This window comes from Candoia aspera, chromosome 1, assembly GCF_035149785.1.
Source record: "Candoia aspera isolate rCanAsp1 chromosome 1, rCanAsp1.hap2, whole genome shotgun sequence".
Taxonomy (NCBI): Eukaryota; Metazoa; Chordata; class Lepidosauria; order Squamata; family Boidae; genus Candoia; species Candoia aspera.
Genome location: NC_086153.1, coordinates 39752977 through 39773972, shown reverse-complemented (window position 1 = coordinate 39773972; position 20996 = coordinate 39752977). Strand labels below are relative to the sequence as shown.

Sequence of the window (20996 nt, the reverse complement as noted above, 5' to 3'; positions counted from 1 at the left end):
TTCTGTGGCAGAGCGAGGTCTTTTGTTCTTTAATCTTCTAGCATCCATCTCACTCTACTAATGTTACTGTTTGTAGTATGCAGCCACACAGCCATAGGACTGGGCAAATGCAAGGTTTGGGCACAGTGGGCATATGGGCATCCATTAAGTCCATTGTTGATTGTAAAGATTGGCTACATCACTGCAAAATGGGCTTTTCCCAAGGGGTGGAAGTCTATTGCTTTCCCTGTGATGGGTGATGATTGCTCCTCTCCTTCCAATTAACAAGACACATCTATGCATCCATTATCTTCTCCAGGACTGGGCTCTCAATAGAAGGTATTTTTTCATATGTGCCTTCTTGGTATCATTGCTAGTACATTTCACATGCCATTCAAAGTATCTTTGTTAATGGATCCATACATCTCAAATCATACTGTTCAGATGAGACAAGAAATTACTCTGGTATCTTCTTCCAGTTACTGGCCTAGCCAGCAAATAGTTTCAGATCTGCATGCCTCCAAATTCCAAGCCCCAGACCCCGAAGTGATGGTATTTAAGCCCAAGGTCTTGTCTTAGCAGGTAAGCTTAGCTTCCTCTTCACAGATGGCCAAATTAGGATATTCGTGAACCATCATTATCTTTAAGGGTATTTTGTGGGCATCATTTTTCTACGGTGGGGTGGTATTTCTGGTTTTCAGCAGAACAATAGTATTCATCCAAGCAATTAAGGGGCTGAGTTCATACATTGTACCAAAGTTAATGTAGCTTATTTATGTTAGAGCAGTATGTGAACCCAGGCATTGTGGCTTGTAAATATGGTTTACGGTTTTGTAAGGTGTGTAAAACCTTAAGTGTGTCTTAGTCAACCATCATTTAACAAACTATGGCTCAGTATGATGTGTAAATCTAGCCAATTACTCTCAAAGTTTCATCAGTGTTGGTAGTTTGAAATGTATTATCTGATTTGTTAGTTCAAAACAAATGTTTATGCCCAGCTCCCAATATCCTGTATATCTATTTTTTTTGGAGGGGAGAGGTAACCAAGAGCAGCTTTACAATGCCTAATTTTTTATATATGCACAAGCTATATATACATTTCTCTGAAATATTTCAAAAACATGTGCTAGCTATCACTTACACTTTCTCTCCTTGAGAGCTTGCAAGTGATACACAGACAAAGTAAATGACACTAATGGGTACATTTGCTGGCACAGTGAATTTAAAGCTATGGCATATATAAAAGCAGAGAACAGAAATGTTGCATGAAGACGATCTCAAATTAAAAACACTTAAACTTCAATATCCACAATTAAAATAAACAAAATATATATTCATAAGTTTTCATAACTGATAGATACCCACTATTGCACAATTGTTTCCACTTTGGAGACTATGCTTTTTCTTAAAAAATAATGATTTTGGATCAAATTAGATATTATGTGTAACCCATGTTAGCCCTTAGAGATAGTCCAGACAAGAAGCACAACAATGAATACTAGCTCTATCTTTATTGTAAGGTTACATTAACAGAATCTTACAAGTCTGAATGTATTCCTCCCCTCCTTTCCTTTTACTCTCCAGAAAACTAGGGAGGGTCCCTTCTGAAATGCTTCCCACATTCACTCTGCTTCTGTGGACTGATACCTTTTGCATGATGGTTATCTAGTCTGCAGCAATTCCTTCTGTCTCACAAGGTCATTCCCACATACCATTACACCCCATACTTGTTTTAATCTAGAATATAAAGATGGATATTGTGACATTGCACATTGTTCTCCTGTTCTCTGTACACCATAAAGTATTAGAATTGGGCTGGGCTGGAGAAACTGAGAAAATGGTATCATGGCAAATGTTTCCTTTAACAACTCCCAAGATTACATGGGGCTTCTCCCAGCAACGAATTTCCCATCCTTATTTAACATTTTTCAGCCCTACAAAACAAGGATAGCAAAAGTGTGGGAAGTAGAATCAAAGAAAAGCATATAAAAAGAGCAACAGAAGAAAACCAGTTTATTTCATAAACAGAAGTTGTATAATTTGTCTTTTTTCATTTTCAAGAAAAGATAAAGCATAATACTCTGAACAATTTTAGCTCCTGCATACACACACACACATATTTATATATGTGTTTATATTATACATATGAACCCTCTGAACCTCTACATCCTGCGGAATTCCCATCGCAGAATGCATTCCAAATGGCAAAGGAACACTAAAGAAAAAAATCTCTTCATGAAAGAGTTCCATACAAAATACAAAACCATTTCAGTTCAGAACATTGGCAACCTACAGATTTATCCAGCAGGGCCAGAGCAGGGCATTTTAACTGAATTTGGGTTTGTTTAAAAAAAAAGCAGCTTTATCAACATTCATAGGCAAACATTCTATGCAAGCGTGCAAATGCACGCATGTACACAAAGACACACTCACACAATCTTAGCCCAGATGCTGAGATGCAATTCAAGTGATTCACACACATTCAGTGACCTAAGTTGGCTTTTCACTAATTAGTGAGTACCATTGTCCCTGTGCACTGAATCTTACAGAACAAGTTATATTGAAATGAAATTAAAATCTCCATTCATAGTTTTGGACCTGTGCTAGAATGGAAATGAGAATTGCTCCGGCAGACAAGAGGCCCCTTAGAGACATTGCATGTATGGGTACATACACACACAGACACACATATTAGGGCTTCCATGTATTTACTACTGGAGAACAAAACTGACTGAACTGGCACTCATAAATAAGGCTGTATTGCTATTATGTTCTAGAATTTTAAGTCAGTACTGGGCAAAATAATAAACTCAAATAGATTTGTCAAATAAAACTTCTGCATAATAGTAGCCAGTGGGCAATAAGGTACAGGGAATATGGGAAGGGATGATGTGCAAACTTTCACTGATGATATATAGTGCTCTTTTAAAATTGAAGCCTACATTGGAGTTGAGGCAATGGTCAGACTTTTTTCTAGACTGGAGCCTTGTCTTATTCCCCAAGAAAGCTTGCAGTCCTGCAGCCTCACTGCCCACCTTTGTTTGTTTGGCTAATGAACTTCATATGTAATCAGGCACAGTGAATTTTACCAACAGCCACAAGGTATCTATCTCAAAGAGAAAGTGTCCTTCATTGTAAACGATTATATAATTGACTCCCGCTTGACTGAAATCATCTCCCTGCTGTTTTTGACAATGATAGACGCAGAAAGTAGTAGGGACAAGGTTGCCTGAAGGTTCCTCTTCTCCAGAATTCGTTGGTGAATTTGGGGAGTCTGAAGGCGAACCCTAATCATATGGTTCATCTTCATCTTCAAAAAAAAAGGAATCTCTCTCTAGATTCTCTGATTCATCATCATAGGAAATATCATCATCAAGATCTTCATCATCATACTCCTCTTGCCACTCTGGAACATACTCATCTTCATCCTCATCTTCCTCTTTGCCCCCATCATCTGTATCAGGTGAATCAGATCCTTCATCAAAAACCAGCCTGTGCAGAAACAAATTGTCAGTTCACTTTCGTATTACAGTAGTCCTCCAAATTCTTCTTGAGCCAAGCAAGACTGTCATCCCAATATACTTGAAATGAGCTAATAAGGACTTTCCCCATCAGAAATTTTTCAATTAGCTATTGGTGGTCCCCAAACCATATTTTTTGTAGTCCCCAGAGCCTCCCAGGACTTTGCTGCTAAAATTCAGTAGTATGAATTTCTACTGATTTTTAGCAAGGAACTAGTGAAATAAAGATGGCTAAGAATGGATAGGCATTCATACATGGCTGGCTGGGGAATTCTGGGAGTTGAAGCCCACACATCTTAAAGTTACCAAGGTTGAGAAACCCTACACCAGAAACATGAAACCTGGTTCATCATGGCCTTACTGTTCACATCATCCCCAAAATAAAACTTACTCTTTATAAGCAGAAGTGACATTAGGTACATTGGATAACTTAATCTCCCCCTGTTCAGAGCTTTGTCGGGTCTGGAATCCCACTCTGAAATCCTGCAACAAAATAAAGATTGAAAGGATATAGCAAGGTGCTGGTGGCAGAGATCACCCTCCTAAAGAAAATGGAACCATTAAGAATCTAGATTTAATTATATTCACACATTTCCTCTTGCTGCAGTACTAAATTGGCAAACATAAATTTACTACCATTTATATCCTGCCTAGGCAGTTGTTACCTGAGTAGCATGATGCAGAATTGACAGGAGCCGTTCTTGGATCCTGCGAACCAACTCTAAACCGGTATTAAAATGCTCTGCTTTGAGCAACCGGATGGAAGAGGCAAGATCTTGGCAGTGCAACAACATCTCTTCTGGAAAAAAAAGCAGATCAAATTTCAAACTGCAGCCCAAGTACTGATGAACAAATGGGTCCAAATATAAAAAGAACATGAAATAAATATCATATAAAATGAAATCAATTATCAGAAATATTACTTTGTAATAGTTATTGTACTTCTCAAATTATGTTTAAAAAGGGATGGATGATAAAAATCTACGTTGGTGATATAAGGAATGTTAAAGTTATTTTAAAGTTATTTAAAGAATGTTAAAGTTATTTTAACTCATATTATTTGGTGTTGTTCTGTTATAGCCTTGTTTTAGCTTAAATACATAAATTAATATAATCTCAGGATTATAAATCCTATAATCTTATACATTTTATAAAGGTCTCAATGTGATGTTGAATTATATTCTTAAAAATATGGAATTTTTCATCTACTTTGGCTACCAGGGTCAAATTAAATTATTTTATTTAATAAATGTATAAATAAATGGTTCAAGAATCTTTAGGAAATGAAGCATAATTTATTATTCTTTGTTTGAAGATATTTGATTGCTCAGGAATGCACCAGGAGACGCAGTAGGCAAATGCAAAAGGGCAGCACTAAAGGGCTCAGCCATCTGTACACCAATGCTCAAGGTATGGGAACAAATGGGGGGATCTGAAGTCATATTACAGGGTAGCAAATATAACATCATTACTGAAACTTGGTGGGATTGAACTCCTAATTGAAAGTACTGGAAACATAATTTGTTAAAAGGAAACAAACAGAATAAAAAGGGGAGGAATTATATGTAAAGAATGGCTACACCTGTATGGAAATTTATGTATGTTACATAATTTATATAGCTGCCCATCTCACATCACAACAAATGACTCTGAGCAATGTACAACAAAGACAAAATGATTAATAAATATATTTATCAGCATATGCAAGGAACCCTACAGAGCAGACTTAAGAATGCATTGTAAGTCTGACTGAATTACTGTTGGAGAATTTCTGTGCTGATCAAGTTGAATTCTCTTTGAAGTGATTAAAGGTAGAATAATGGATTTAAAGTTAAAATAATGGGAATCTGGTGAAAAACTAGGTAAATTATTAGTACCTTGGTTAAACAAGTGAAACAACAAAATATAATCAACAAATGAAGGATTGGACCTCACAGATACTAAATCCATTAATTTACAATCCTTTCAATTTTATAAGCATTTATACATGTTTGATGTCATAGATGTTCAGCAAATGAGTAATATTTTGACAGAGATTGATATTCAACCATTTGGTTTAGTGGTTAAGGCAGGCTAGAAACTGGGAGACCATGAATTCTAGTCCCACTTTAGGCATAAAAACTGGCTGGGTGACTTTGGGCCAGTCACTCTCTCAGCCCAACCCACATCACATGTTGTTGTCGGGAAAATAGGAGGAGGAAGGAGTATTAGGTATGTTTCCCACCTTGAGTTATTTGTAAAAAATAAGGCAGGATATACATACATACATACAAACATGACTATGTGGATATTTTGGAAGCACTTTTGAAATTACAAGCGATATTGGAGACAATTCAATTGATGAAAAATGAGAAAGTCCCCACTCCCTTTGTCTTTTTATAAGGCTTATGTAACACTGATTTTAAAACCTCCAACAGGGAGGTGACTAATTAATTTCATTAATTTATACAGATACTAAGATATTAACTGCTCTGTTGGCTCAGCAACTACAAATTGAATTTTCCTTGCTTTAATACACAACAGTGGCAATATTAACAATTTAGGCCTGTTCTGATTTCTCAGTATGGACCAGTTCCTTTAGCTACCTTAAAGACGCCTGAGATGCCATCATCTTTCTGAAATTAAAACTTCAAAATTATATCACAAATGAGTCAAATTAATAATATTTATGGCTGAATAAAGATTTTGAATACCCAATAATGGAACTTCAATATATACAAGTTTCTTTTAAATGTTATGTTTGCTTCTTTGGACTTAACATTGAAATTATTTTGAATCTCCCTAAAAGATGTATCAGAAAGGATGAACTGTGGAACTTTTCTGCTGGCAATTTAAGAAATTTGAGGTTAAATTAACCATATGATTCAGTCATGTCCAAATTTGGTTTCTTTTTGGAAGATTATTGTAAAATATATAAGCAGATGTCTAGGTAGGTATTTCCAGGTTAAAGATGTCAGTATTATTTTGAATTATATTCTAAAATTGTGGAACCTAGGCATTTTTGAGGAGTACTGATTATACCGGCCATGGGGAATAGGTAAGAGAATTATATTGAGCGACTGGAAAAATGCCATTATCCCAGACATCAAGACTAGATTCAAGAAATGTGTAATTTATTGACTTCTGGTAGGGACATGGCGCACTGAACAGCAGTACCTGCAAGCTCAGCAGGCGGAGCTGACAATGCAGCAAGTTTTTTCGGGCCCAGGCAGGTTTTCTTGAAGCCCAGGAGTTCAACTGGTAAGAGGCAGCTGGGAGGTGAGGACATCACCATTTTCCAAGCTGCACTGTAGCCTTAAAGGGACACTAAGACCGGCCACCCCATTTCTAAATCACCCAATTTATATTTCTTTTAAGTACGCATACCCTAAGAGAGGCTTTCTACGGGAAAGGGAAGCTGGCTTTCTTGGTGCTTATTGTTATCTTTGCGATTAATTTTTTTAAAAAAATCTTTTTAAGTTTTGGACCTTGTTTTCCCTCCAAATATTAAGGAGGATTGAGAGTAAATAATTGTCTCCCTGTTATTGTTTTTGTACTAAATTCAAAGATACTAGCATTTTCCTACACGTTGAATTGGCTGATTTGAACCCTCAGCTTTCTGTTTCTACTTTCCCTTGGGAACTGTCTGCATATCTCACCTTCACTTGTGTAAACACATTCCGGAATTCTTTCATACCTTCGATTTTCGCTGGTTAAGCTCCTAGGGGGTGCCATAATCTACTGCGTGAGACATGGAGGATTTTAAACAGGCTTTCTCTGACTTCCACCAAGATTTTAAACAGATTCTTTCTGACTCCTACCAAGTTTTTATGCAAGGCATTCAGGACATTGTGGAAAATATGAGGTCTAAAATGTGTCATCTGGTTGGAGATATTGTGGATGAAACTGAGGATTTTAACAGTGACATAAATGTCTCTTCTAAGAGTGAGATTGGGATTTCTATTGAAATGCTGGATGAAGATTGGATAGTTGAGTTGGAGAAATTTAAGCGAGAGAGCAAGTTGCAAGCCATAAGTGAAACTGATTTTCTGGTGGAATGCCAGGAAAAAGAAGGGGCTATTATGTATAGGAGGTTTCCTGAAGAGAAGTCAGAGTTTTTGAGGGGGGCATTTGGGCTGTTTGATCTTTTAAAGAAAAAAGCTCTGCGTACATTGTGGGGATATGTAAATGCTCTGGTTTATTTTGAAGCGGGATAAGGGTTAAAGGATATTTATCTGGATCATTTTTAAGGTTTGGCTGATTTCATTTATCTTTAATGATTTGGATTAAGAATAAGGTATAAAAAATGTCTACTTGGAGGGTTTCATGTTTATTAAGATTAAGATCATTAAAATTGTCATATTACTAAGTATAAAGGCAGACAATTTATGTGCTTTTTAGTTTGATTTTTATTATAGTAGACAGAAATGTATAGAATAGTAGTAGGAAGAGAATAATTAAATAGATGTTATCTTTGGGGAGGGGGAAGTTGTTTAGGAGGTTTATATGATTTTTTCTTTTTTCTTTTTGTTCTTTTAATATAAGGGGAGGGAGAAACGGTACTTAATGATTTTTATAATGTGCCAATGTGGAATGATTTATAGTAATACTGTGGTTTTGGTTTAATATAGAGTAAGGGATTGACTATGGAAAATTTTTGTATATCCTCGCTGTTAAAAGTTGGAAGTCACACTTCTTTGTAACTGAAAAAAAAATTCTCTTGTTTTCTCACTTTTTAAGGTTTTTTTCTTTGTAGATTTTTGTTTTTCTGTAGCTTTTATCTTTGCTTGAAACCTAATAAAATTCTTATGAAAAAAAGAAATGTGTAATTTATCTATTTTTGAAATGGCTTTTTTCTACTAATTAAAAAAATTGTATGTTTTCCCTTTAGCATAATTTCATATTTTTCAAGAAAAGATGAATTCCTATGCACAATTTTATATATTGTAATTATATGATTGAGTGATATATTTAGGTGATTTGTATTAATTTAGTATATTAATTTGGGAGGGTTCTTTTTTCTGTTTATCTGCTTAACCTTTTCTTTTTTTTTTGTTTTGATATTACTACTTTATAACTAATTTGTTAGATATTACCCTTTCTCTTTTGTTTTGTTGTTTTTCAATATTGTTTTTCTGTGTATGTCTTTTAGAAAACTGCAATACATTTTTGTAAAAAAACTAAGAGCTGTAGGTCTATTCAACCTAGGATACAGCAAAGAGGATAATGTTATGGAATTGGAAAGAAACTTACTTTCCTAATATTAAGGAATGGATCCAGGATATGAGTTTAACTAATTTTGAATGTGTTCTAATGAGATGATGACACACTATATTGCTATAAGGTCTAGATTTAATAAGCTTAATGACTGAAAATATTTATTATCTACAATTATTTATTTATAGTTATGACATGGATGTCTTTCCTATTAGTTTTTATTTTGTCAAATTTAGTTTATTTTAACCGTGGCGTCCTTGGTGCTCTCTGAGCCTTGTTGTTTTCTTGCAGATGTTTCAATGTCAGACTAGGCAACATCTTCAGTGCAAAGAGGGAGTGGGCCTTGCTCTCAGTTTATATACTGTGGCTTGCCCTGCTTGTGTTGGTACGGGTGTTGTTCTCTCCTTGGGAGTTCCTTGATTGGGCTGTTGTTTGCTGCTTGGTTGATTGCCTGAGTTAATAGTTCCTTGATTAGGGTATATTGTGCTGTTTGATGGTTCGTCTGGTGTTAATCCTAGTGTTGATTTTTGCATATCTAGGTGTTGATTGCTGGCAAGGGAGTGTACTGGTCTTTTGGCTTTTCTGTCTCTTTTGAATGGTATGTAAATGTTGTATACCTCTATGTGTTTGTTGATGGCTGCTTTGTCTGAGTGCCAGGCTTCCAGGAATTCTCTAGCGTTTTTTGGATTTGGTTTGGTCTAGGATGCTCACAGTTTCCCAGTTGAAACTATGGTTGAGTCTGTGCATGTGTTGTGAGATTAAGGAGTTCTCATTGTGTCTTCTGACTGCTAGTTGGTGTTCGTGGATGCACTCTGCTAGTCTTTGGCCTGTTTGTCCTACATAGTGGCTATTACAGTCTTTGCATTGTATGTTGTAAATAACTCCTGTTTTTTTCTTCTTGGGCTATTGGGTCTTTTGGGTTGCTTAATATGTTTTGCAGAGTTTTAGTTGGTTTATGTGCTACAGTGATGCCATGTGGTTGTAACAGTCTGTTGGTGGTTTCTGAGATGTTTCTGAAGTATGGCAGTGTTATCCTTTTCATAGTTTCCATTGGTTGGGTTGTAGTGGGTTGGGTGGTGAGGTACTTTTTGATAAAGTTATTTTAACCTCTAATCACTATAATACCATTTTTTTTCTTAACTGTATAAACACTATTTATCCTTTTCTTTGTTGTGATGTAGACTTTTTTTGGTATTTCACTATTTTTTTAAAAAGTTAAAGCTGCAGCCTATATAATAACAATCTAAAGGGTAAAGGTGAATCAGCAAAACTGGCTTAAGTTGCAAACAGAGTTTTCATTGTGGAGTCCTTGGTGCTCTCTGAGCCTTGTTGTTTTCTTGCAGATGTTTCATTGCCAGACTAGGCAACATCTTCAGTGCAAAGAGGGAGTGGGCCTTGCTCTCAGTTTATATACCCTGGCTTGCCCTGCTTGTGCTGGTGGAGGTGTTGTTCTCTTCTTGGGAGTTCCTTGATTGGGTTGTTGTTTGCTGCTTGATTGATTGCCTGAGTTAACAGTACCTTGATTAGGGTGTATTGTGCTGTTTGATTATTCATCTGGTGTCAATCCTAGTGTTGATTTCTGCATATCTGGGCGTTGATTGCTGGCAAGGAAGTTTTCATTCTATTTCACTTGTAATGAATTTTAGATCAATTTAGAAGAACAATGCAAAATAATTAAATTCCAAATTATCCCAGTTTTTCTAGTTTGGATACTAAGAATTTATCCATAAATAATCCATATGTCCACTTTCCTCAGTCTTTACCATTTATTGAATAAAACACAAGACTTCCTGGCTACCACAATGAAGATAACCAAAAAAAAAAGTATGGAAGGAATAATCAGGTCACAGTAATTACAATTGTCTCAGCATTTTGAAAAACTTGCAGGCATAGGTGATCTGTATTGGCAGCAATAAGGAGATACTATTATACTAGTTGATGCTTTCCATATTATGAATATTGCCAGTATTCTCTAAACCTGTCTTAAAGTAAGGACAGTTTTTTGCATGGCTCACCCAAAAGGATCTGCAAAGCATTAGTATGCAGCTCCAGATTCTCAGATTGTTGTTCCATTATATCCATTTTCTCCGTGTCTTGGTTATAGTAGCTGTAGACACAGGAATACGCCAGGACCTGAAACAATCACACATCACAATGCATATAAATAACAGATTTCAGTTAGAATCTCTCCAATGATTCTGCCAGGAGCAGAGAGAGAAGGTAATGATCTCTCATTCCCTCTACTCTGCTCCTCTGTGGCAGATTTGGAAAGTAGGTACCATGGCAGAGTAGAAGAGAATAATAGAATCATGTAGTTGGAAGAAGCTAGTTAGAACATAGTCCCATCTTCCTACTTCGAGCAGGGGAGAAAAAGAATATTTTATAACTGAAATTTAAAGCATAGGTGCTTGAGGGTGGGATTGGAGAGATAATGCTAGGTTAAATGTCCACATTTTTATATTATTTCTATTATAATCATAATTATGGAACATCCATAGAATGTCAAAGGCTTTCTAGCAAAAATTCAAAGAAAAACTAATTTAAGAACGAAAGAGCATTCTGGAGAGTTTTTGTTGAAAGTCAATACAGATTCTTCTAAGGTATCATCTGAAGAAATGCATTTTCTGTATCATAAGGACACTGTAGAACATGAATTGAATTTGAAGCATTTAATATTTTCCTACACGTTGAATCTGTTTTGAATTTTCAGCTTTCTGCTTTCACTTTCTTTGGGAGTTGCTTGTTAGCATGTTAGCATACTTTCTTTTGTGTCAATTTCATTCGGAAGTTTTCCATTAACATTAACTCCTATCTTCATGAGTCAAGTATCTAGGGGGTGCCATAATCTACTGCCTGAAACATGGAGGATTTCAAGGAGACTTTCAGAGTCCCATTGTGAGTTTAAGCAGACCTTCAAAGAGAGCTTTTCAGATTTCTGTCAGGCTATTCTGCAGAATATTCGGGACATTGGGGAAGATATTATTTCTAAAGTGTGTCATCTGGCTGAAGACGTTATGAAAGAAGATGAAGATTTTGGCAAGGATGGAGATGTTTCTACTGACAGCAAGGTTGAAATAAGGCCAGGCGAAGATTACATTTTGGTGCTGAAGGGGTTAAAGCGACTGTCTGAACTGCAAATTACAAAGGGAGTTGCTTTTCTGAGGGAATGTTATGGGAAAGAAGGGGATCTGTTTTGTGGGAGTTTTTTGCCGATTATGGAAATTGCTGTATATTTTTGTTGAAAGTCAGAAGTCACTTCTTTATGCAATCTTCAAAATTCTCTTTTCACACTTTTTTAGTTTTTCTTTTTGTAGTTTTTATCTTTTTTTTTTTTCAAATTTAATAAAATTCTTTAAAAAAATCTATGCCATAAGATGACAGATGTTGTAATGATAACTGGACAGGAAATAGAGTAGGAATAAATGGACAACCTTCACATCGGAAAGATCTTCAGATTAGTTCCAGCTAATGTTGGAACTGCTACATTTTAATTTTTTAATCAACAATAGGTCTTAGAAGTAAGGAATGAGAAAGCCAAATCTGATGTTTCACTAAGTTATTCCAAGTAATAAAATAAAAAATGAATTTCAAAGAGTTCCAAAAAAACCCTCTCCAATCTAGACAATTGGCCTTAAAATGATAAATACAAGTCAATGTAAGCAAGAACAGAGTAATACATCTCGGCACAAAAAAATCTGAATGTCATACAGACATTAATGGGAACTGAGCAGGCAGTGACTGATTAGGAAAGGATCTTGGAATTTTTGTTGATAGTTCAGTGAAAATTTTAACACAGGCATATTCCAAGGCTGGAATTATTAGGACGAGAACTGAAAACACAACAAGTAATATAGTAATGTCCTTATGTAAATCTTTGGAGAGAGCACACTTAGAGCACTGGGTCTTATGTGGAAGATGTGGTGTCATAGCATTTCGTTTTAAAACTTCACTGAGATGAACTGTGGAAGGAAGGAAGGAAGGAAGGAAGGAAGGAAGGAAGGAAGGAAGGAAGGAGGATTTAGAAGTTCACAGAGAAATAATCTTGAAAGAATTAAGAGAGAAAATCATATCTCAAATTGAAGCCATGGCTGATTATTTCAGAATAAATCAGGACACGTCCATGATTACTATGCTTTGAGTGTAAATTTGACAAAATACTATTTAGGCTTTGAATAGAATGAAAGTGTCCACAAATACCTTATTATTCTGCATTTTACTGAATGTCATGTTGCAATAACATTTTAGCCTCTTAATTCTACACTATTCCCCCATTCCAATTTTTTTTCAAACCCTTTTACTTCTACCCTTTCATTCACCTGCTGACAAATACAGTTCTATGCACATGTTGTAGATCTCCTCTGTTATACTTTCTACTCCCTTTGTGGTGCCATAAAAGGCATAAAATAAAAAAAGCAGAACTGAAAAGAAGAGAACAATGCCAGAGAAAAAAGTCGCATACATTGAGAGATGGGACTTACTTTTCGTGCCTGTTCCAGCACTTTGCAGGCATCCACAACAAATGTCAATGTCCGAATCTGTGGCACATCACTGACAGTGGAAACTCTATTTCGTAAGTTCATAGCAAATTCCTGAAATTGCAAAGAATTACATCAGTTTTCCTGATGTCTACTTTTACTTTCTACATTACTCCAGAAAAGTATCTATTGTCCCTTTACGTATATAAAACTTCTAGAGTAACATTGAATAAAACGAAGTTGGGGAGGGTCACTTGCAGAGTATTTACAACAAAATGAAAAACGGCAGGAGCCCTACTTTCCTGCTAAAATGCAGAAACTATGTGGGAAAGGCATTTTCTCTTCTGGTAGTAAGGTTTAATTTCAGTTTATTGGTTTTGAAGCATAGCAATCAACCTTTCTAAATCGCCTTTTCACTGGATGGGGTGATGGCATATTACTCCTCTCAGTCACTAGAATGGTTTATAGCCAAACATTCTAAGATGACCAATGCATAAAAGTACATTGTTAAGATGCAGGTTCAACCGAAGAACAGTGATCCTCACCCTTGCTTGATGTTGAAAAATGCACCTTTCATTATAGTCTTGGAAACGCTTTTCCTGTCGAGCTGCTTTGCTTACCTGAAGGAGAGAAACAGAATGCAGTTATCCAAAGTAACAGCAAGCATTATTTATTTTGAAATTTCTTAGACCACACTTCATACGAAGTGGATTCTATACATACATTTGAAAAAAAGCCCAAAATTACAATGTAATTATACTTTTAAAACACAACAGAGCTGGTAATTATTCAAACAGCATATAAGCCCAATAAGTAAGCAAGCAAGCAAGCAAGCCAGCCAATCAGGAAGTTAACTCTAAAAAACAGAAGCAGTGCTATCTACCAAATGCCTGGATAAATTAAAAAATACCTTGACTTGCTTACACTAAAAAGATCATACTACTACTTATATTTCCTTAGAAAAAAAAAATTCCTGTATCAGAAAAGTTTCTTGTCTTTTGCATATAACACTCACCATGGCAGAGCAGTTGTAATAATCCTTATGGGTTGGTTTCCAAGGTTTCAGGCAACGCCAACAAAATCCATGGTTACATTTGGCACAAGTCATACTGCACATAACAGGAATGAGGGCAATTAGTTCAAGAAATGGCCAGCAACTTCATTCTTCAGATCATTAATGTGAAATAGTGAACAGCAAAAGTAACTCTAGGGCTGTTTTGGCTAAGTACACGCTAATGAGTGAAAATTATAACCAAATCACTAGTATTTAGATAGTAGCTAAGAATAACTTACAGTATATACTAAAAGCAATACACAACTCCATGCAGGGGGAGCTAACCTACTTTCAGTATTTCAAGAATCCATATCAGCAATTCTGATGAAATCCACAATTATCAATCTACTTATTATTGTGATTGTACATTAACCCTTCCTATGCACAATTATCCAGTCTTCATGGGTTAAAAGCCTGCTGGGACTAGCACTAGTTGAATTCCAATCTATACGCCCCACTACCTAAACCTCTATTTCTGTTCCAAAAAAGACAGGACAACTGATACATCATAAACACTTTTCAAGCAATGTTCACAGTGTGCTGCCAAATGTATTCCAGCATAAATTGTTCACTTTTATTTCTGACTACTAAACGTCAAATACTTCTGCTAACATTTGATGTAAAAATGCTAGTTTTGAATTTTTAAAACAATAAATAAATTCTGAATAGCATTCAGAAAGCAAAAGAAATATGGAAAAAAAAGTTGTGGATAGGAATAAGGATATGATACCAAAAGGTTATATGGATAGTGTCAACCCTCTGCTGCTGGGTTATTGAGGGACCACCTGTCCCCAGTCACATCTACCTGTCCCATCAGGTCTAGCAGGAAGGGCAGGGCATGCTCTGGGTCCCATCTACAAAGAAATGTCATCTGATGGGACCCAGGAGGACAGCTTTTTCTGCCACAGCACCCACCCTCTGGAAAATCATCCCCCATGAGGTGAGAATGGCCCTGACCCTATTGGCGTTCTGGAAGCCCTGAAGACATGGCTTTTACATTGTGCCGGGGGATCTGGTAACATGGGTATGGAGCTTGCAAAGTGGCTGTATCGCTAGGAAACGGAGTCTGCTCTCCTGCAGATTATGGGGGTAGGATAATGGCTTTTAATGGTTTTTATTGTTTTTAATGTTTTTTATATTTACTGTTTTGTTTTTTGATATTTTTATTGTATTGTTTTGTGTTTTTAACTTTGTGCACTGCTCAGAGTCATGTATGTGAAATGGGTGGCCATATAAATTGATCAAATAAATAAATAAATCATGAAAAGCCATACAGAGTGGAACCACAGTATTAAAACGGGAAAGGGAAGAAACACTGCTGTAACAATAAACATAAAAGCAAATGCTAGAGAATGCTTTCTCTTCCAAAACATGATAAATAGCAAGATTCGGGTGATGCTCTTTCTGTGACATCATATCTAATCATGCTCAGTGAAAACACAAAATAAAATGATAGACATTCCTCAAGCCCTGTTTGGATTATATTCCCTCTGTGTGACTGAGATTACATGAAGAGTGTCTATGACTGCAAACGTTGAGCCCACATTGCCCATTCACTGAGTAAGGAAGAAGCCATTCTCTCCATCAAATCAAGTTTTCCACTTCTGTTAGCAATAATAACAACATCCATACATCAACTCATAATTAAAATGGGCAGAAGAATGCTAAACTGTCCCTCAGCTGACAAAGGAGATAGGATTGATACTATCCAAACTACTTAAGGAAAATGCCCCAAAACAGCAGAATGGTTTAGGTACCATAGTCCCAACACATTTAAAGGGCACCAGGTTAAGGAAAGCTGATCAAATCAGTTATTACTTTGTCTTGCATCCTCTTGCCTCCAGAGTGAGGAAGACACAAATCATCTGTGCCTTTGAAAGGGAAGACATAGTAGATCAGACAGCAATCTTCCACGACTACAAATAATCCAATCTGTCAAACAAGCCATGAACTACTGAAATTTGCTTGTATATATATTTTTGCTCTTTATACCAAAATGTACTCAAAAGCTTACTCACTGCAGACAGCCCTCATTTTTCTCTATTTGAGCTTGGCAGCTGGGGCAGCGTTTGGATATGAGTTTGGCCAGGTGCTTGCTCTGGGCTTCTACCGTCATTCCTTCATAGAAACCACCATCATCCATCCATTGAGACATGTGACTGCAGCTGGCAGGATAGTGAGCCTGTGAGGAATCCAGAGACTGAGCTATGTGGTAAATAGTTCTAAAAAGAGAGAGCACCCTGCCTCCAAGCTTCATGTTAACCTTACTTCAGGAAAATTGCAGCTGAAGCAGGAGATCCAAGAGCACTTTGAACAGGCTTCTCCACAGCCAAGGCCTTCCTTGCAGAGGATCTGATCACAGCCCTGAGGGTTGGTGCACCAAGTTAGGTTTGAACAGCATTCAACGTAACCTCTTAGAAGGGCTTTCTCATACTGCATAGAAAAATGCACAATTGTTAGTTTTGGAGTTCTCATTAAAAAGCATCTGGGACACATTTGTGTTATAGGTATGTTATAAACCTCTAAACAAAAGAAGCAGGTTTTCAACAGGTTATTTTTTTAAAGATTAATCTATTTAAGATAATATTTCAATCCTAAAAGAAAGTAGCAGAATATTTATTAATGTTGTATGCAAAAATAAACCACCTTATTAACTAAGGGTTTACTGAGAGGAGACTTATCTCTTCCAAATTATAATACAATACAATACAATACAATACAATACAATACAATACAATACAATACAATACTTTTCTCAATTAAGCATTATGTTAAGTTTCATCATTTTCTGATGAGGATAGGTGGATAAAATGATGTTATGAATGAAACAATCAGCAAAACCAATTAGAATGTTTAATTAATTAATTAATTAATTAATTAATTAAGGGACCTTCGTGTACATGTACAGACAGATTATGTCCACTACAGTCCAGGTCCACTGTACTGAGGCACATTAAACTGAGGAAATACCTCAGGTGATTATGTCTGTATATCACAAAACACAACTCTGGGTGGCTCACAGCAATAGTAAAACAAAAGACAAGAAAACCAGGGACCTGACCCACAATCCCCAATCCATCAAACCATACAATCCTCAGGCTCCAACCTCACCCTATCCCAGCACTTAGGGGAACAGCCAACCCTTTATGGCTTTCCAGAGGGCTAAAAGGGTAGGAGCCTGTCAGATCCCAGAGGGAAGGATGGTCCACAGGACAGTCCCAGAGGGAAGGATGGTCCACAGGAAAAACATGCTTTCTAGGATTCATTAGATGGCAACCTTTAAGGGACAGGACCCAGAGCAAACCCACCCTGTCTAGCCTGGTGAAGCATGCAGGTACCCTCAGGGAGAGGTGGCCCTGCAAATAACCTGGCCATGTGCCATGTATGCCTTTACAAGTAGTAACCAGGGCCTTGAATTGCACCAGGAAAGAATCTGGGAGCCAGTGCAGCTCATACAGTAACCATAGGTGAACTGAGGGGTATCCAGTACTGTGTGAGCTGCCACATTCTGGACTCAGTTGTATCTTCAAGGGCAGCCCCATGTAGAGCACATTGCAATAGTCCAACCAGGAACTATACAATCTAAGGTATCATATAGTTTATTATTTAGCATCTATACTATTCCTTTGGAAAGGAATAGTATAGATGTTTTGCAAATTATTCAAAGTGGTACCTCATTCACTGGCAAATCATCCCTTAGAATCAAAGCTTCAAAGCTTTGAATCAAAATTAATAATGAATCAAAATTTCAGCACAGCTGATTCACAGCCCTCCTTGGGTGTTCTAGGCATTGTCTTGTTACCTTGTGGGATTATTGGTCATATGTAATTAAACATACAGGTAGAATAACCAGTTGTATTGTCCCACTAATTACTAGGTAATAGTAATTATAATTTCAAGAGTTGTTTGAAACCAACTAAAACCAAATATTATTTGGTAATATGCTTCTAACTACAAAAATCTTAATCAGAAATTAAATAAGATTCCCTTGATAATATAGTATATAGAAATACAGAGAAATCAATAAAATTAATGACATGCTCCAATCAGAATAATTTTTAAAATGATAATTCTATGATTAGGCATAGAATTAGGCATAGAATTAGGAATGGAATGGAATGGAATAGAATAGAATCAATCTAGAGACTGGACTCAGTTCCTATAATACGTTTAGTGAGTTCATGTGTTTATAGCCAAAACAATATTGTCTGCTTCCATTAGTACATTTTCAGTAAATCTAAAATGACCCTCCAGTTTTAAAGATAAATTATGGAGAAGGGGGTATTCATCTTCCTTTTAAGTGCATACAGTATAAAATAGTTTTTACAGCTCCCCAAACAGTAGTACAAGAACAAAGTCCCACTAAAAAATATACAGTAGTCCACTCTATAATTCAATTTCCTTTCTCATTCCTATTTTTTGCCTCCCTGAGTTATTTAGCTTATAGCTACTAATAAAATAAATGTGTTTTCCATGGACATCCAAAGCCTGATAGCATTTTATTTATTTCTATACCTCAAATTATTTCAGAGATTAGTTATCAATTCCAAAATTTTGACAAACCATCATTAGTTCTGTTCCTTCCCAGATTACAGGTTTAGCTCTTAGACAAAGAGCACTGGTGCCACACTTCTTAAATTTGTTTGAAGTTTTAAAAAAATCAAATTCTAAAGGACAGCTAAAGCTAATATAACAGTGATGATTAAGATAACTATTTGGCATTTTCCTCAGAAGTCATTTACCTTGTCTAACATAATTCTAATCATTTTAAATTTCCAATCATTGTTTAATTTTGAAAAGTTTTATTTGTTGACCTATAACTATTGAAATACGTTAGATCTCTGAATAACCTGAGATTGTAAGCATTTTCTCTGTCCTCAAAAGCATGTTTTCAGCATTTAAAGGGTTGGGAACATAGAGGATTTTGCAGCCCTAGCAAAGTACCAGTACTACAAGAGTGTACGTATGCTTGGCAGGTTTCTTGTAACACTTTCCCTCAATTTTTTTTAATCCATTCAATTATGTCCGATTCTCAGAGTCTGCCTGGACAAGTCCTACAGTTTTCTTGACAAGATTTGGGGAGTGGTTTGCCATTGCCTGCTTCCTGAGAAAGAGAGACTGGCCCAAAGTCACCCAGCCGGCTCTCATGCCTAAGGCAGGACTAGAACTCACGGCCTCCCGGTTTCTAGCCTGGCACCTTAACCACTAGACCAAACTGGCTCTCCTTCCCTCAATAGAACAATGCAAAATAAGCAAATTATTCATTTACCAAATGTAAACAAAATGAAATACTCAGCTATTCTTTGCACCAAAAAATGTATACAGAAGAACTCTTTTTCATACACACACACACACACACACACACACACACACCCTGCAGTAATACTTTTTTAGGGATTATATCTAGATCTCTTTTTAATTTATTTTACTATAACATACAAAAGAGAAAGAAAAGTAAAACAGTATATAAAAACCAGTATATATGGATTAAAAAAAATTCCACTTTGTTTCATATATCTGGCTCTCTACAAAAATTTGACCAAGCACTCTTTAGATTACTTCAATGCTCATTGTACAAGGAGAGGAGACATCTGCTGAGCAAACTGCTCCAGTTATTTTAGGAAAATTGAGATTTTAAAAAAAACCGTGAAGTTCTTGGTGCTCTCTGAGCCTGGTTGTTTTCTTGCAGACATTTCATTGCCCAACTAGGCAACATCTTTAGTGTCATATAGTCATATACAGCAATAGTCTCTATTAATTAATGTATGTTTTACCATACCTAGAATAATGGATTACTATAACAGCTTAACCTTCTAGGACAACTCTCAGGCTTCAAGATAAAACAAGTATCTGCTCTTAAGAACAAAATTCCTTTCTGGAGGTGACTGGTCAGTTTTTCAATCAGCTAAGCGTGCGTTTTACAACTACCCTGTTTACCTTGGCAATGACCTCTTTGGAGGAAATGATAGAGCGGATAAAGTCAGTAGTGGGCTGCGCAGGGCAATCAGAAATGGGACATGTGCAATTCAGAATCAGGTTTTGTTCAATCCGAGTAGTCAAGTATTCATTCCAGCAGGACTAGTTAAGAAAAAAATAAAAATAAAAATGAAGGAAGAGGAAGAGGAAGAGGAAGAGGAAGAAATATGGACTATTTCAACTGCAGTTTATCATACACAAAATCATTTGCAAGAGACAATGCCATTAATAATTTGGGGATAGGGATGTCAAAAAATTGACAATATTCTTTCACAGATATGAACATGAAGTCCAGAGCAATCTAGGGATGAATGAAATACAAGATACAGGTAGTCCTCGACTTACGATGGCAATTGAGACCAGAATTTCCATCATTAAGCGATGCGGTCGTAAAGCACAACCACATCACTTAGCAACAGCAATCCCTGCAGTCCCAGTTGCTGTCATTAATGACTCCCATGGTCGTTAGGCGAGGCAACTTCCTGCCAGCTTCAGTGGGGAGGTTGGCAGGAAGCTGCAAGTCCCAGGCTGGCAGGCAAGTGGCTGCTGCCAGATGGAGGGAAGGAGTGAGGAGGTGGGCAGAGGTGTGGGAGAGGGTCAGGGAGTTTGTGCAAGAGGCACCATGTGGGTCGGGGAGGGTGCATAAGTGTGTGCAAGAGGCACTTCACAGGTTGGGAAGGGTGCATGGGGGCGCGCGAGAGGTGCCACGTGGGTCAGGGAGGGTGCGCGAGAGGTGCCACGTGGGTCAGGGAGGGTGCATGGAAGTACACAAGAGGTGCCTTGCAGGTCGGGGAG

At 36.8% G+C, this 20996-nt stretch overlaps 1 protein-coding gene across 1 annotated transcript in view; it reads right to left on the bottom strand.

Moving 5' to 3' along the window:
• Positions 1–1975: 1975 nt before the first annotated feature.
• Positions 1976–20996, bottom strand: part of LOC134496897 (cullin-9-like) — a 59892-nt gene continuing 40871 nt past the window's right edge. Inside the window, exons 32-41 of the mRNA XM_063302616.1 lie at positions 20163–20303; positions 16494–16658; positions 16244–16407; positions 14187–14280; positions 13717–13791; positions 13175–13285; positions 10712–10829; positions 4166–4299; positions 3892–3983; positions 1976–3471 (exon numbers count right to left, since the gene is read on the bottom strand). Coding sequence (XP_063158686.1) covers positions 3267–3471; positions 3892–3983; positions 4166–4299; positions 10712–10829; positions 13175–13285; positions 13717–13791; positions 14187–14280; positions 16244–16407; positions 16494–16658; positions 20163–20303 — 1299 coding nt within the window. The 3' untranslated portion in view covers positions 1976–3266. The remainder of the gene's footprint in view (positions 3472–3891; positions 3984–4165; positions 4300–10711; positions 10830–13174; positions 13286–13716; positions 13792–14186; positions 14281–16243; positions 16408–16493; positions 16659–20162; positions 20304–20996) is intronic.